The following is a 16,145-nucleotide window of genomic DNA, read 5'->3' on the forward strand; positions in this document are numbered from 1 at the left end:
AGTCGTTGCTGAAGTTCCCGTCAGTAAATGGTCAACAAACGGCAGATACATGTTGACCCGCCAGTAAGGTCCCTTAAGGCGTAAGGCAAACATCCCAGAATGAGTCATAGTAGCTCTATCTATGATTGTTTTTGCTAATAGATGTCCTCTTATTTACCTGCTCCGAAATCTGAACTTGTGTACAACATCCCATTTGGAGGTTAATATCGTTTTCTTTGCCGAACCAGTCAGCGGTTGAGTTTCCTCGGCACACGTCCGGATACGGTGGGTTTATGATGATGTTATTGTTTGACGCCATTTTAATTTTTCCTGCTCACGAAGTTTTCAAGAAGAACAACTCTCACATACTCAATTATTTTTTTAAGACAGCTTGCCTTTCTTGGTTTCAAATATATAATACGTGATGCAATGCCACAGATTTAGTTGAATATTACTTAGAACCAAGATCTAGATCTACAAGATCAGATCAACTTACGTCATTGAGTAGATCTAATCAAGATTTTTAGAAATCGACAGTTCCAATGGTTCAGGGCATTTGGTCTAATCCCTCTTAGTTTTCGACTTTTATATATATATATTTTTTTTTTACTTTTCAACGTGCGTAAGTGCGTATCGCTAGCTACGCTATGGTATACTTATTTCTTGCTTCATACAAACATATCGTAGTTGCCTTTTAAAGAGAATGGCTGGTGGGTTTCTGACTGAACATGGTTTTATTTGGTGTCAAACTTTTGCTGATAATTAGTGCCCTTATAGGATATTTGTGTGTAATTTACGCAACACTAGCAAACGTCCTGTAAGTTATAACCAGAATCGTTACATTAACTGCATTTCCTAATAGGCTTCAGGGGCATCCGTGACTGATTCGATGGGTTAAGGTCGCTGACTTCGAAACACTTGTCCCTCACCGCGTTTGGTTCGGAACCTAGCTTTGGGTGTAGAATTCCTTCATCTGAGGAAGCCATCAAGCTGGCTTACGGAAGATCAGTGTTTCTATCCAGGTGCTTGCCCGTGTTTGAAATAAAGCCAGAAAGAGCATCTGGGGTCTTCCTTAAACATCAATAGCTAGAAAGTCGCAATATGATCTATAGTTGTGACAAGGTGACGTTGAACTTAAGTAATAAGATAAATACACTTACTAGGTTTCAAAACAGACATTGATATATCTATTTAGTCCAATAATGTTTGAGGAATTGATAGAGAATATATAAGATGAATGAATATATATACTCAACACAAACAAAATGAAGGTAACTCACACATACTAAAATATTAACTTAAACATGCAATAGTTAGCTAAGACATGCCAATTAAAGACATACAATATGTACAATTACAGGTGTATATATTCACATGTACATATATAATATAAAAATGAATGTGGATATTAGACATGGATATTAGACATATACAGTGTACTGATAGTTCGATACTCATTTATTTCGTTTACAAGTAAATAATTTTCTTGCTTTTTTTCAGTCACATAAGATGACACGTTTTTGAGTTTTTCACAATTTCTACTGTCGACACGTTTTCAGCCTTTGTAAATGGTACGTTTTCTGTAACATTATCATCATTTATACCAGCGGCTGTTACTGCAGCACTATCTACAGTGACTTCCTTCTTTGACTGATTATAACAATCACTTCCGTCATCATGGTCTCCTAATGTTGTATGTAAAGTAGTATTCACGCCCTCTTCTTCTAAAAAAGTGCATAAATGACATTTTTATAAGGTTTTATAGCAATGTAACTTTAATTTTACTAATAGGTAATGCAATTTACTCAACAGCACATAAGATTGGAGTAAAACAGAAATAATATTGATATTAACTGATAGATACATATCTAAAATAAATAATGTATGTAAATAATTGGTACCATTTTTTCAGACATGTTATCATTTAGCATGAAAAAGAAATATGACTATGAATGTGTGACATTAGATTGGACAAGCAAATTCTAAAAACAATGGCAAAATGACTTGGAAGACTGAAAGTCAAAGTAGCAGGAAAGGAGGGTGGCGGAAAGGAAAAGTGGTAATGATAAGAGTAAGTAAAAGCTGCCTGGCTCGATTCCCTTGCTTCTGTTCTAACATCAAAAATGGACTGAACAAAAGAAAAATCTGATGTAATTACTTCAAAGACCTATTAAATTAAGGAAAGCAGTAACGACCCGTCTGTCGTGAACACAAAAACATACAACTGCTCACCAGGAAATTAAAATTGATGTTATTTAATCCTGTTATAAGCTTTAAAAATGCACATATTTCCTGATAAGCTTAGAATATCTGAATGATAGCTACCTTGCTATCTCGTAACAGAAATATATACCACCATATATAACACTCTATAAAGTTTTGTTTTATGTTTACGTTCATTTGACAATGCAGCGCGCTTTAGTCATAGTAAAACACAAAGCAAGTGTGGGCTGAATATGCCTAATATCTAACCACTACCAAAAGTTTTAGTGAAATTAAAATTTTCTTATGAAACGGAAGTACAAAAATAGTAATATCACTATGAAAGTGTGGTAATTCATACCAAATTTACGTAGTTCCAGGAGCTCTTTTTCTATCGCGCTGATCTTTTTGGTCAATACATTTTTCATTGTAATTCGCTTTTCCATTTTGCCCTCTAAAATCAAGTCATGTTTTCTTTTCTTCATGAGTTTCTCAACTGCAAAGTAAAAGGTATACATTCTTCGCAAGTGGTTATTCTATAGATGAATGTTAACTTCCTAAGTACCATTTTGAATAAGTACCAAACCAAGTAGTTTATCCCATTAACAATTAGTTTTGTCATTTTAGATGTTCACTAATACAATTTAACCACTTCTGGGACGAACTTTTCTTTTATTCTTTTGAATCACAATATCCACTACGTGATAAATATTGATACTTTTCTTTTGCTGAAAAGTAGTCGCACCTGTCATCATTAGGAGACCATAAACTTGCTAAATTCTCCCTTTCTACCCGTAACATTTTGTCTATCATATTTCATGAGTAATATGCCAGCAAAATATAGAACATATAAACATACCGTCATCTTCATGTTTGTCTGTCGTCAACAGGTAGATGAGGACGGTATCTGGTTTATCGCTGGACTGTTTCGGTTTTGCAGTAAGAGATAATGCATATTCTCCGTCTGCCTTTACACTGGCAATTATCGTTAGTTTTCCTTTTTTGGGATCGACATGCGTCTCAGCAGAGGCTTCAAAATAAGTGTTAGAAAATAACTGAGCCGTGCCATGAGAAAACCAACATAGTGGCTTGGTGACCAGCATGGATCCAGACCAGCCTGCGCATCCGCGCAGTCTGGTCAGGATCCATGCTGTTCACTAACGGTTTCTCTTATTGTAATAGGCTTTGAAAGCGAACAGCATGGATCATGACTGGTCGCAAAGCCACTATGTTGGTTTTCTCATGGCACGGCTCAACCATTTTTTCAAGTTTCAGGAATCGTTTGCAGATAGACACGTTAAAAAATCTTACATCCAAAAGAATAGCAGAGGCTATGTGACTAGTATTTTTCTCATGAAAAGAACACGGGTAAAGTTCCCCATGCATCTGCGCAGTCTGGTAAGGATCCATGCTGTCCACTAACGGTGTTCTCTAATTGTAATAGGCTTTGAAAGCGAACAGCATGGATCATGACTGGTCGCAAAGCCACTATGTTGGTTTTCTCATGGCACGGCTCAACCATTTTTTCAAGTTTCAGGAATCGTTTGCAGATAGACACGTTAAAAAATCTTACATCCAAAAGAATAGCAGAAGTTATGTGACTAGTATTTTCCTCATAAAAATAACACGGGTAAAGTTCCTTATGCATCAATTTCCTAGTCAGGTATTTGAAGATAAATTGCTTTGCCGTAAATTGTACGTTACATAAAGTAAATAAGTTTGTTTTATAGGTACGCCTGGTTACGTTTGGAAACTTCTTTTTGGTGACACAGTGGCAAATGCAAGGCTCGGGAAGTAGAAACAGCTTAACTACACCTTGTTACAACTTTTGTCAGCGTATCCTCTTTGGGAGCTAGTTTGAATAACGTTTTACATTACGAGGGCTGTTCAAAAATAACGTAGACTTTTGCAGTCAAATAGTGCTTATTGTGTAAAGAATAATGTGAAATATATCGTTGTAATTTCGAAATCTCTCTATAATTTGGTCACATATTGTTTGTAACATTTTTGCTGATAGGCGAAGCGCGTCGAACGTTTTTATTACCATAGCTACGCATAACCTGCGCAGTCGCTTTTTGATCTGTCGCTATTTGAATTCGATCGCTAATGTTCGCAGCTGAAAGTACACTTTTTGCCCAAAATACGCCAAAATGCAGCAACACGTCAGGGCGACATGTACTTAGAGTATGGCGTCATTCCGACGTGGGAGGCGGAAGAAAACAACGTTTGAACTAAGTGAGTATTACTGTTTATAAGGCATGTAATGTCGTCTTCGACTAACATGGATGATAAGACAGTTGCTTAGTTATGGCGAACAGTAACTGCAAATCATAATTCAATGAAGCAGACACAACATCAATCTGACTAAAGTACTTGATCTTCTAAACGCAGCGTAATAGGATATGTACTTTAGTCAGATTGACGCAACATCAATGTTCAGTCATATGTGTCTTAACCTTAAAGTGGTATAAAAGATTCTCAAATGGTCCAGAATTGCTTAAAAACAGCGGAGATCGAGGGAGAAAACGGAAAAACTGCGAATGGACGTTAACGCCAATATATAACATCGTAGATAAAGACTAAGTACTCACGTTGAGTACCCTGTCTGAGATGCGTGCCGTAAGTGTTCATACATATTTAGTATTCTAACGAAACAACTTGTTTTGACTTAAGTATTGCTCATGAAAATTTATAAAATAAATTTATAAATATGAATTAATGCAAACTTAATGAAAGCATCACAATGAATGCACGACGTCGTTAACGTCGTTGAAATATGATCGCCGTGCGCCTGGTCCGTGTAAGTGTCTGTTTTCGAGGTAGCGTAACTCCTGAATGCATGATCATAATCACGTCAAATTTGCAGTGCAGTTAGTAGAAAGACTGCAAATCATGATGGTATATTTCTTGTTTTGCTTCATTAAAGTATATAAAAGCTAGAGAAAAAGTCTACGTTATTTTTGAAGAGCCCTCGTATATACACCCTAGGTTATTGCCAAAGTCTTCTACCAAAGCCAATGTTACTAGTTGCGATATTTCGAACTATGTTATTTAAAAACAGACACATTTCAATCTTACCAATTTTAATCAGAAAGATTCTATGTCGCATTGTCTGGATAGGAACTTTGAGTAACAAGTTTGTATTTTTATAGTTCAATATAAAATGTAATCTAGTTAACCTATAGTTAGACATTTAATATGAAATAAGGCACTACCTCAATCGGTAATCGATCCGACTTCAACTCATCCCATAAGATTTGAAAAGAACTGTCTAATGACAGCGTCGATTCCATATCATTTCAAAGGTAGATTTTGGAATAAAAACTGCACAGCCCATATTTGTACTGATGTGCAAGACGTTGCGGTTCGGACAAGTTATGTGGACGCATATAAGGCACAAAGAAAAAGCGTCTTCTTCCAAAAAATCCGAAGTCAGACGCTGTTCGCGACGAAAATCGATTCCCTATTAAACGATAATATATTACAAATGTTTACAACGCGATTTATGATAAATGACCTTTTAATTTGAAATATCATACTCAATTGTTAAAAATAAACTATAATGAACTATATATTTTACATTAATACTTACCGTTTATCTCACCTTCGGCTCTAATATCTGAACCATACTCGATTTCATCAATGTGATCACCTTCGATCTGAAAGGTCAGCACTGTGGGATCGTCGTCCGTCGCTGGACTCACGTAAACACTTGGATCTGCCTTGCTTGGGTTCTTCAATCCAGCTTCTTTTGCTGTGTGCCCATACCCAAACCCTACTATTCCCGCGTCTATCGGGAGTTTCCGGCAATTTGGGTCAGCTTCATTGCATACTATGACGACATCAAAACAGCCGCATCTGATGTCGTCATTGTCGAGTTCTGTGACTGATACCTCAAATACATACTCTCCGGAAACTGGAAATCTGATGTTGAACGACAGTGTGTCAATGCCAGGTGCGTACCTCACTAACAAAGGCAGATCCATCGGATCTATTCCAGATATATCACCAGTGCCTTCTATAAGAGATAATACATACGGGAAACGTTTATTTCGTAAAACTGTCGAATCTACCTTTAAAGATATCGTACACCGCCCGTCTTTAGCATAGACTTTTGAAGCGCGTTCGGTGAGAAATTGAAGCCCTAAATTATGATATTCTTCATGTGCAAACGTCATTGACTTGATATCTTCAGAAGTTTTTAAATTCTCCAGAAGAAGCCATTCTTGGTCGTCTGGATAATGGTAAGTGGCGAATATGTTTGGTTTCGTACAAAACCAAAACTCATCCCAGTCAACATATGTTTGACCTCCTGTTTGCTGTTGTTGCTCTAAAACCGTTTTGCCGTCTCTTTCGAGTATGATCCTACCTTCTGTTTCGCGGCAACAAGTAGTGACAGACAGCATAAAATCAGGATGAAGCAAGAACCAAACACCAGCGGACATAAAAGCACACCATTCGGCTCGGACTGTATTGTGACGATATGTGAAATCTTTGCTCTTCCCTCGTATGATCCGGCATGGAATATCTAAACGACTAAAATTATAGAAGAATGAGTTGTATGTTATAACTGGTGACACATATTCATATAAATATGCTGTTCTTTCAAATGACTTAAACATTTCTGAATTAAATAAGATTCGTTCGAACATGAAGGAAAGTTAAAATATCAGTGAACGCAATCTGTATATTTCGGTGTTGCGTTGGGTAATCGCCGCGCATGTAAGCTCGAAACAACAAAAGTACGATACTACCATGTTGAAACGTCGAAATAATGTAACTATCATGGTGAAAAGTCAAAACCACGATGATGAAATTACAATGATGAAGAGCCGAAACAACGAAACTACTATGGCTTAAAGTCGAAATCATTTCTTACTTTCATCATCGTACTTTCGACTTTTCACCACCGTTGTTTCGACGTCGTGGTTTGGACTTCTCGCCATCGTACTTTTGACTTTAGGTTTATATCATCGTACCTTTGGGTTTTCAACATCAGAGTATCGCTACCCTTTCTCGCACAGACGCACACTTTAACTGATGGAGTTAGTTCTAAGGAAGTGTTGTAATACAAATATATTTTTTTCACAACTGAACGACTCTGGATAACATGGATTGATTAACATCTATATCATCCATCAATTATAAGTTCTTTCGTTGTTTTGAGTTAATGGGACACCTTAGTATATTATACCGACAGTGATACCGTTATACATTTTAATACATGACACTATTTCATCCGATTTAGTAGTAATTTAAAGACACTTTCGCGACACAGAAAATCCTGTATATGCTATATTTGTAATATTCTGGGTCATTGGAGTGGATGATTTCCTTGGACGCGGCTATTTCTTTTGACAATAAATGTGTAGATAAGTTTTCATTCTTTTTTCTATGTTGCTACCGATTTCCTGAACAGATAATCTTTTTATCTACTTGTTTGTTTCAACTATCAAAACAATCAATGTATGTATTACAATAAAGTTTGTATATGATAAATTTAATATTTTGGCTATTGTTCTTTACAACAATCAACACACACACAAACACGCAAGCGCGCACACACACACCCACACACATACACACGCGCGCGCGCACACACACCCACACACACACAAATAATGGAATACAGTGGGGCACCGCCTTGGAACAGTCAGTGGCAAAACCACCATTGGGGAGCTTAAACCGGTTTATATATATATATATGTATGCAATTCTTAAGAACCTTTACAGAAGACAGAGCAATAAGGGAAACTACCCTTAAGGCCAGACGAAACAGACCAGAATATGGAAATCAAAATAGCTCAGTCCTGGTTTGATTTAAGAACTACTTATCATATAGCCCTCCACCTGTTTCGTCAGACACAATTAAAGAGGAAACCGTAGCGTCCAACTGAAAAAGGGGTGAACACCAAACACGTGGTGTGTCTCAAAACAGTTGGGTCATAACCTCTTTTGATAAAATGTTTAACGACTTTACTAAATACAGTTGGAAAACTGCCATGACCCAAAATTTTACGAGGTTTGTAAACCACATCCCCATAAACAGAGGTTTTAAACCCTTCTCGCAGAAGTGTCTTTAAATTGCTATTATATTTCAAACCCAAATCTTAATTACGACAGTAAAATGTAGCAAAGTATTTTCGTAATTTATAATAACGGTAGCACTGTTGAAGAAGCTTATTTGTAATATATTGGTTACGTTCATTGAAATCCCCAACATGACAACACGCTCTTGCAAACCGAATTAACTGAGAAATATATATTTCATAAGATGTAGCCTGTGGTACATCCCAATCCAAATGTTGAAAATTTACAATACTAAAATTAAAATCATCCCTCTTGTCATATAATTTTGGTATGTATAAAATTGTCGTAAATAGAGAGATGTAAATCTAGAAATCAATCTTCAAGATAAAATTTCACGTCCTTTCTTAAGATGTATTCAGACAAGTATTTATATCGGCGTGCATATTATATTTCATACATAGATGAACATAATTCTTGGCTAAGTGTGCATTTTCTGAAAACATTTCAGCAATAGATAAATTTCTATTGTTGTTTTTGATATTTCATTTATTTTCTGAAAATGCTTTAGCGCGAACTCGAAACTGTCACCGTAGCTATACGATTATATCATTACCTTTCAAGAAAAGCTGTGCATTTTTTGCAAACATCCAAGGAATTATATTTCCAGGGCCCTTTATTGAGATAAACTTTTCAGAAAACTTCGAAATATCAAGACAATGTTTTGAAAGTATCGAGATAGATATTTAGCTCACGAATGGCTACTGTGGGCAATTACACAAATAGTATCAAGATACGAAATTAAATTATCGCAATAATATTTTCAAGTGAGATAATCTTTTCAGAAAACTTCGATTTACCAAGACAGTATCGAGATAACTACCTAGCAGTTTCATGAAAGAAATATGCCACCATAGTAATCAGTATCCGTCTGTTCTTTTTTTGTGTGTTTTCGTTTTTAATTTATACCCTGACTAAAATTTAAACTAATCATGGCAATTTACCTGCACATTCTATCGAAACCAGTCGTAAATGATGGAAACAACAATTCAAAGGAAAACATTACTGGTACATCATCTATAATCTGCACGACATACATAAGTCTAAGTATAGATCTTGCAAGATAGATGTTCCTGTGTTCGTCATCAGCAGCGATTGGTTTTTTAATGTAGTCCAGCACATCTTCAACACTTTCCATTTCACTGAAGTTTATCTGTTTGAAGAAAACAAATAACACGATTAAGTATTTAAACCGTTCGAGAAAAATCAATTTTCTTAATTAGAATTTATATATGCGAGTTCTGAATAGATCTGTCGAAAAAGCAAATGAAATGCTCAGAATAATTGGTAACTTCCTTTTGCACTGCTTTGTATCATTGGTTTGTTTTTATTTCATGATAAATCATTTTGACTCGAATTGTTGATGTTTCCAAACAGTTTGAAAAAAAAAAACCACACACACACTAAGTAAAGATATTTTTGATATATTTACATTATACTTATGATGTCTGATTGTCTGAGCTCATTTGGAAAAACACTAATTCTGATGATAAGAAACAAAATAGATAAAAATAAACAATAATAGTTATAGTCATTTCCGGTCATCCATATCAGTGACTCCTTCAGAAGTTTGTTAGTAATTTCAGTGGGAGGAAATGGTAGTACAAAATACAGAAGACGTTCCGATTCCAATTCCATAAGATTCTCTGGTTCTTCGGCCTACCAGGTGTATTTCATCCGTACACATAACTCCGATCTTTCTTTTGACTATTTCAGCTAACATGATTATGTAGAAAATTATTCAGTTGCAGTGTTGTGATGCCGGGCATCCTATAAAGTTCCTGAACCAGTTGATATCCGTATAATATAGATATGATAGATAGCACCAATCTGTGAATATGTCACATTTCTTTCTAGAGATGTTCCTGGTCACACTTAAAACTACACACTCTCTCAAGAAAGGCGGACATCGGTTCATGGTCATTCTTTTTTCCTTTGCAGGCGATGAATTCCATACGTTAGTAGATAGTTAGAATTGTACCACCAGTCGGCAGCTACCCATAAACCAGACCTACCTATTGAGTCGTGTGGGCAGAAGCTGCGATTCCCAGTGTAACACCGCAGAGTGACAGCTTTGTTTTCGTTAAACGATTTACACGTTCTGTAAGGGCACTTCCCTCGGAACGAAGTTTTCTATGAAAGCCTAATGTCTGGTTCTAATGTCTTTAGCCAGAACTGTAGTGTCTTGTTGTCTATAGCTGCTTGACAGTTTCAAGTGTACCTTGAGCTGTGTCTGCCTTGACCTTCCAAGATCATGCGGATCGGCTTGGCGTTTGACGTTCCAGGCATTGCCCGGCTTAGTCGAAGAAATAATTAATTTCGAGACGGGCTGTGATGTATGGATCTGTTTTACTTCCAGTAATTGTCTATGATATAATTAAATATTTGCCTTGGCTTGTGGGTTCTAGGTCTTTAAGTCATTAAAACGATCATTTCTCCTATTGTAGTGGATAAGTTATGCATTATTTACTAAAAACTGCATGTTTTTTTTAAGTAAATACTTATTTTGATACATCGTTTTACAAAACGAATAGCCTTAAAGTTAAATAAAACCTGTTATAAGACCAACTGGTGATGTCACAGTTGATTTCATGAAATCTAATTGAAACTTTCAGAAGAGAGACAAATTGTGTTAAGTGCCTTTTTCCTTCAAAATTCCAGTTTTCGAGCCAATTTATCCACAAGGTAGTGTAATGTTTGAAATGTGTATGCGGTACAGAATTTTCTTTGCAATGCGAATTAAAAATTTGGTAATATTTAGGTGTCACCCCGGTATTGAAATAATTCCGGGTCGTTGTAGGAAGTAGTTCTTTGAAATTTTGAAGTTCCCGGTTTGAAGCCATCTCTACTTTGACTTGTTAAATTCCAAATGTATTTATTGGCACTGTGTACATTTTGTGTAATTTCTGATGTCTTTAACAGTTGTTTTGTCTGTCTTTTCCAGGACTACTTTTCTGTTCGGAAGGATTAAAAACAACACCAGACTGGCGGCCATGACATATGTATGTGGGAAATTTGAACATTGACTGAATACTTTGATAAACAGTAAGGTAGCAGGGTACATTTAGATTCGAAAATTTTGGGCACGGCCAGGCTTACATGTAGCGAGTCGCAATATTGCATTTCCCTAATGAGCAGAATCAGGGTGGCCATTTTATAAATTTCGTGCATGTTTTGTGCTTTTAATTAATGGCAAGATCAGGACTCTCATACAAGAATACAGAAAGTTATCAAAACGAAAGTTTTACATATTCCATTAAAAATAGCATGCAAAAATCATCAATTTTGCTCTTTTTGAACAGCCTGCAATGATCCCGCTGCAAGAACAATGCCCAATTTTATTGCATTTCTCAATTTAAGTTCCTGAGTATCAATCAACAAACACGGAACCCTTCCGTGATTTGAATTTCCGCGCCAAGGTGACTCACCGATTCATACAAAGCTAGCAGCAGTTTTACAACTTACATCAGAATTTTACATGTATCGGCTGTTTAAATTTTCTAAAAGAATTAACAATCATTATCTCTCACCTTAATTTTCAGACATCCAAAATTACGAAGTTCAAATTATAACAAATATTGACGGGAGCCAAAAATCGAAGTGTACCCTGCTACCTTAAATGGCGTAACGTCAGTTGTCCGGAAAACGTAGAATAAAGCGTACGGAAATTAAAATCATTTTATGAATTTATGGCTGCAATAGGTGAGTGAATTTATCACAATGGCAACGGTAATATCTTTCTGAAGATAAAATATGATATTAAAACATGTGACAGGCAAAATAATTCCGAAAAATGTCTTAGAAATTAGCTTGAAATATGCGGATCTCTTTAATCGTGGGCAAATAATCCCCTCAACAAGCACACGGACCTATACATTTTATTTCACCAAGTTATAACATGTATGCTCATTTGCGATTGTGAGAAGTTTCATCAAAATCTACATTGTAGAGAAAAATTTATTCGCGAAATTGTTATTAAAATTGTGATTTTCCCATAGACTACCATTATGAAATCTTGTGTGAGGTTAACTTTTTTAAATCAGTCAAGCAAAAAACCGAGCACACGACCCTATCTTTTTCACGTATTTGCCGAACTTAGTGTAATCTGAAAATTAAAAAATCGGGGTTTAATCAAGTTCTACTTTGCAGAACAAATTTTGATCTGAAAATGCAGAACTACCTTAATTTTATCACGACAGACCATATCCCCACAAGCTACAATGAATTAAAGGAAATATTTAAATTCATAACAGTTAGCTTTCGCACTCATGAGGTCTGCGAGTATACGAGCAAACCACTACTACAATACACCAAACAAATAACGACAACGCGCATAGCAGTTTTTTTTATTTATGCACCTTCAATGTATACAGACACTATGAAAATGGCGCGAAAAAATGGCGAATTCAAAAAGTCCTCAACTTTTAGCTCTATAGAGCTATTTTCCCTTTTTTGCAATTTTTACTGAAATCACATAACAGATCTATGCTTGACATGTAGGTAGCATTTTCAGAATGAAATAATAACATGACAGAATTTGTCATGGAAATTTAGATCATACTCCACCGCTACAATTTGGGATATTATCTTCAGCTGATTCTGCAGTTTGTGTGTTTGACTAAAAATATTTTTTTTTGCATCAAATATGACCCCCACTTTTCTTTTGATTTTTATACAGCACTGACAATATTCTTCAAGAAAATGTAAGTTACAAATTTAAAATATTTAAAATAGGTCCTGATGTGTGATGCAGCCATTTGAAGTATGTCAACTTTATAAAGAATAAGGAAGAACGTAAACTAGAATCAAATGTACTAAACAGTTACTTTACGCTTTTTGAAATATCTAATTAGCGATGTATAAGGCATACAGACACTAAATAGGAAAATGGCGGATTCAAATAATCTTCAGTTTTTTGTTTTTATTTTGCTCTGTAGAGCTATTTCCCTTATTTTCTTTGCAGTTTGTTTTTCGCTGAAATCACACTTGACATGTAGGTAGCACTTTCCTACTGAAATAACAACATGACAGAATTTTCCATGGAAACTTAGATCATACACCACCACTACAATTTGGGGTCTCATTTTTTAGCTGATTTTGCAGTTTGGGTGTTTGACTGAAACTATTTTTCTTGCATCAAACATGACCCCCGCTTTTCTTTTGATTTTTATTCAGCACTGAGAAAATGTAAATTGCAGAATTTTAAAATGGGTCATGATGTGTGCTGTGGACATATGTCAATTTTATATAAAATAAAGAAGAACAGCTATTTAGTGAGTTGTAACCTATGACATCATAAAATGGTTTAAACGGACAATAAATGCAGCAAAACAGGCCAGACTATTATGTTGCTATATGACATAGTATTGAGCAAATTACAATTAATGACTCTCCAATATTTGTTTAAAAGATATAACAGTCAGCTAAAAAAGAATATTTTAGACCTTGCATTTGAATAACACCAGGCCCCGTGTTCACAAAACATTTTCAGTCTCAGCTGAGTTTGATAATGAAACTTAATTTCTCATTTATATCCAAAATAGCATGTTTAACACAAAATTTTCAGTTATAAATTATAAAGTGTTTTTTGTTATTGATGGCAGTCTCATTTGAATTAAGTTGAAGGTTTTAGTAAAACTGATATTAAATTTCAAACTCAAACTCAGCTGAGATCGAAAAATGTTTTTTGAACACGGGGCCAGGTGATTATATTGATATTCATACTTTCCTTATATAATTTATAAAGTGCTATCGGTGTTTAAATCTTCAAAACGAGATAATAGTTTAAAGTAAACAGTTCTCTTTATCGTTGATTAAGTGGATACTTTTAAAAGGTTAAAGAGGTTTAATATATATTTCATGATAAAATTTTCTTACGGTTTGTTTAAGAAGATAATATCAAGTAGAGAAAACACAGAAGACCATTTCCAAATAGAATTAATTAAACTTGTTAACATTTATTCTCCAGTTTCTGACAAACTGCAACTATCTATTCATATTAGTTGAACCTGATTATTGTATACTGCAGGCACGATTCTTGTGCATGTCATATCAGATGTGTTTACATAGACTTCTGTTATAAAAATCAAGCTATTACATGTCCATCTTATCACAATTTTCAGTGGACAAAGTGTTTCATTCTATTTATAAGTCTTAAATTAGACAGTTTTAGAGCCATAACCATTACTTTCGTTCTATAGGTTTCAATCAAAGACGCTCAAACTAAATTTGCAGAGAACCAATCAACAGTTTGGGAAAATGTATATAAATGTGTCTTTGGTCGTATCTAGAGCGTTTCTTTCGATTTATGCATTTACTTGCATGCAGATATTTTACTGCACAATTTCTTATAATTAAACCCATTAACAGCCAATCACATCCACGTTACCGACTATACCCACATGTTAAAACAAGAGTATGTTCACATATTCAACAAATTGATGCAGTCCTTCCTTATTAACCCTAACTGCTGTTCAAATTAAATTGAAAATACAACTGTATTTCCACAAGCCATGTTTTCCATGAGGTATGTTTTACATGGACCAGGCTTTCCTTGTTCAAAATTTAATATAGGACAAACATTATGTCCTGTGTTTACATTGTTTGACATATCTAAAGAACTTCCATCATTAACAGAATTTTGTTTACATGACCTACTTTGGCCAGATTAAGGTATTACATAAAAACTAATATTTAATATAATTTTATGTTCCTCAATAAGCTGTCTAAGCTATTTGGAGACAACAGATACAGTCAGACGTGGCCTATATGCCATAATGAAATGTCTTATTATGAATTTAAGATGGAAAAACAATTTATCTATTTCACCAAGAAACTCACTGTATTTGTCATCACAGACTGGCATTGCAGTATGAGCAAAAGATACAAGTTGAACCAGTTTCTTATATGAAAGTAAATTCTCAATCTGATACACATTGATATCAAACATGTACGTTAGTATTGTTATGAATACTCACCTGAGAAACGTGCTTGTCTATATTATAAAATGATATGGCCTCTTCGTCGTAAGAATGAACCTTTGATATATTTTCCATTCTTATCCTTTCTGCCTTTGTTCTCCCTTATATATGTGTTATCCAAAAATAAAAAATAACGCAATAACTATCGAACCTCAATACTTCGAGATATTGAAGGAGGAAGTATAGCTTATTGTTGATATTTTGCCAGTCTGGTTTTATACAGACTTCGAGTATATTTAAAGTTGATTAATCACATTTGAACAACATTGTATTTTTCACTTTTATTTTATTCTAATAGAACAAAAATACCCATTACACTGTCTTCGATTCCTATTAGAAATACATGCTTAATCAATTTTATAATGTATTGTAATTGTCACCCCACCTCTCTCTTTACTTAACTTCGTTTTATGCCAGTATAGTTTCCAGTTTTACATTTCCATTTGAAAGAAATCTAAATATTTAGACAATGTGAATAAAAAGGAATGTTTTAAATCTGCGTATAGCTTCTGAATTCGTTTTTCCCTCTAATCTATATTGGCTGCGCAACCAATATAGGCGAAGAGAAAAAATTATGAATTTTCAAACTTGCGCAGCTTAATATATAATTGTTCATGCCAAACGTAAACAAATATAATACAATAAATCTTATATTAATATCATTCCTTACGCAAAGTATGATTATCAAATTGATGTATTTGATAAAATAACTATCTTGATAGCCAATGAGAATTCAGGATAGAAAAAACAATTTTCAAGTTCAGGCGTCTTTGAATAGCACTATTTTATCTCACAGGTGCCCGTCCAGTCTTGGTGCCCATATTGATGCCGCCCCCCTCAAAAAAAAAGTTAAAAACCACTGTTTTAATCTTAAAACAAAAAAAAAAAAAACAAATC

The 16,145-nt window shown here is 34.8% G+C and overlaps 1 protein-coding gene across 1 annotated transcript; it reads right to left on the reverse strand.

Annotated features, from left to right (window-relative positions):
* Positions 1-1,411: 1,411 nt before the first annotated feature.
* Positions 1,412-15,811, reverse strand: LOC123562651 (hillarin-like). The gene is made up of 6 exons (XM_045355269.2): positions 15,246-15,811; positions 9,213-9,421; positions 5,774-6,717; positions 3,041-3,211; positions 2,543-2,677; positions 1,412-1,703 (listed from the first exon to the last, which is right to left on the reverse strand). Exons 1-6 carry the CDS (start codon positions 15,321-15,323, stop codon positions 1,480-1,482), a joined length of 1,761 nt encoding a protein of 586 aa, XP_045211204.2. The 5' UTR covers positions 15,324-15,811; the 3' UTR covers positions 1,412-1,479.
* Between the last annotated feature and the right edge of the window lie 334 nt (positions 15,812-16,145).

Source organism: Mercenaria mercenaria, chromosome 2 (assembly GCF_021730395.1).
Source record: "Mercenaria mercenaria strain notata chromosome 2, MADL_Memer_1, whole genome shotgun sequence".
NCBI classification, from domain to species: domain Eukaryota; kingdom Metazoa; phylum Mollusca; class Bivalvia; order Venerida; family Veneridae; genus Mercenaria; species Mercenaria mercenaria.

What these genes read in the sequence shown, in the direction of transcription:
- LOC123562651 (XM_045355269.2), bottom strand. Translation starts at nt 15,323, where the DNA reads ATGGAAAATATATCAAAGGTTCATTCTTACGACGAAGAGGCCATATCA. An exon ending in AGCCGAAGGTGAGATAAACG is followed by an intron (nt 3,212 to 5,773) that starts GTAAGTATTAAT and finishes CTTATTTTGAAG; the next exon opens with CCTCTGCTGAGACGCATGTC. An exon ending in CCTGGAACTACGTAAATTTG is followed by an intron (nt 1,704 to 2,542) that starts GTATGAATTACC and finishes GCACTTTTTTAG; the next exon opens with AAGAAGAGGGCGTGAATACT.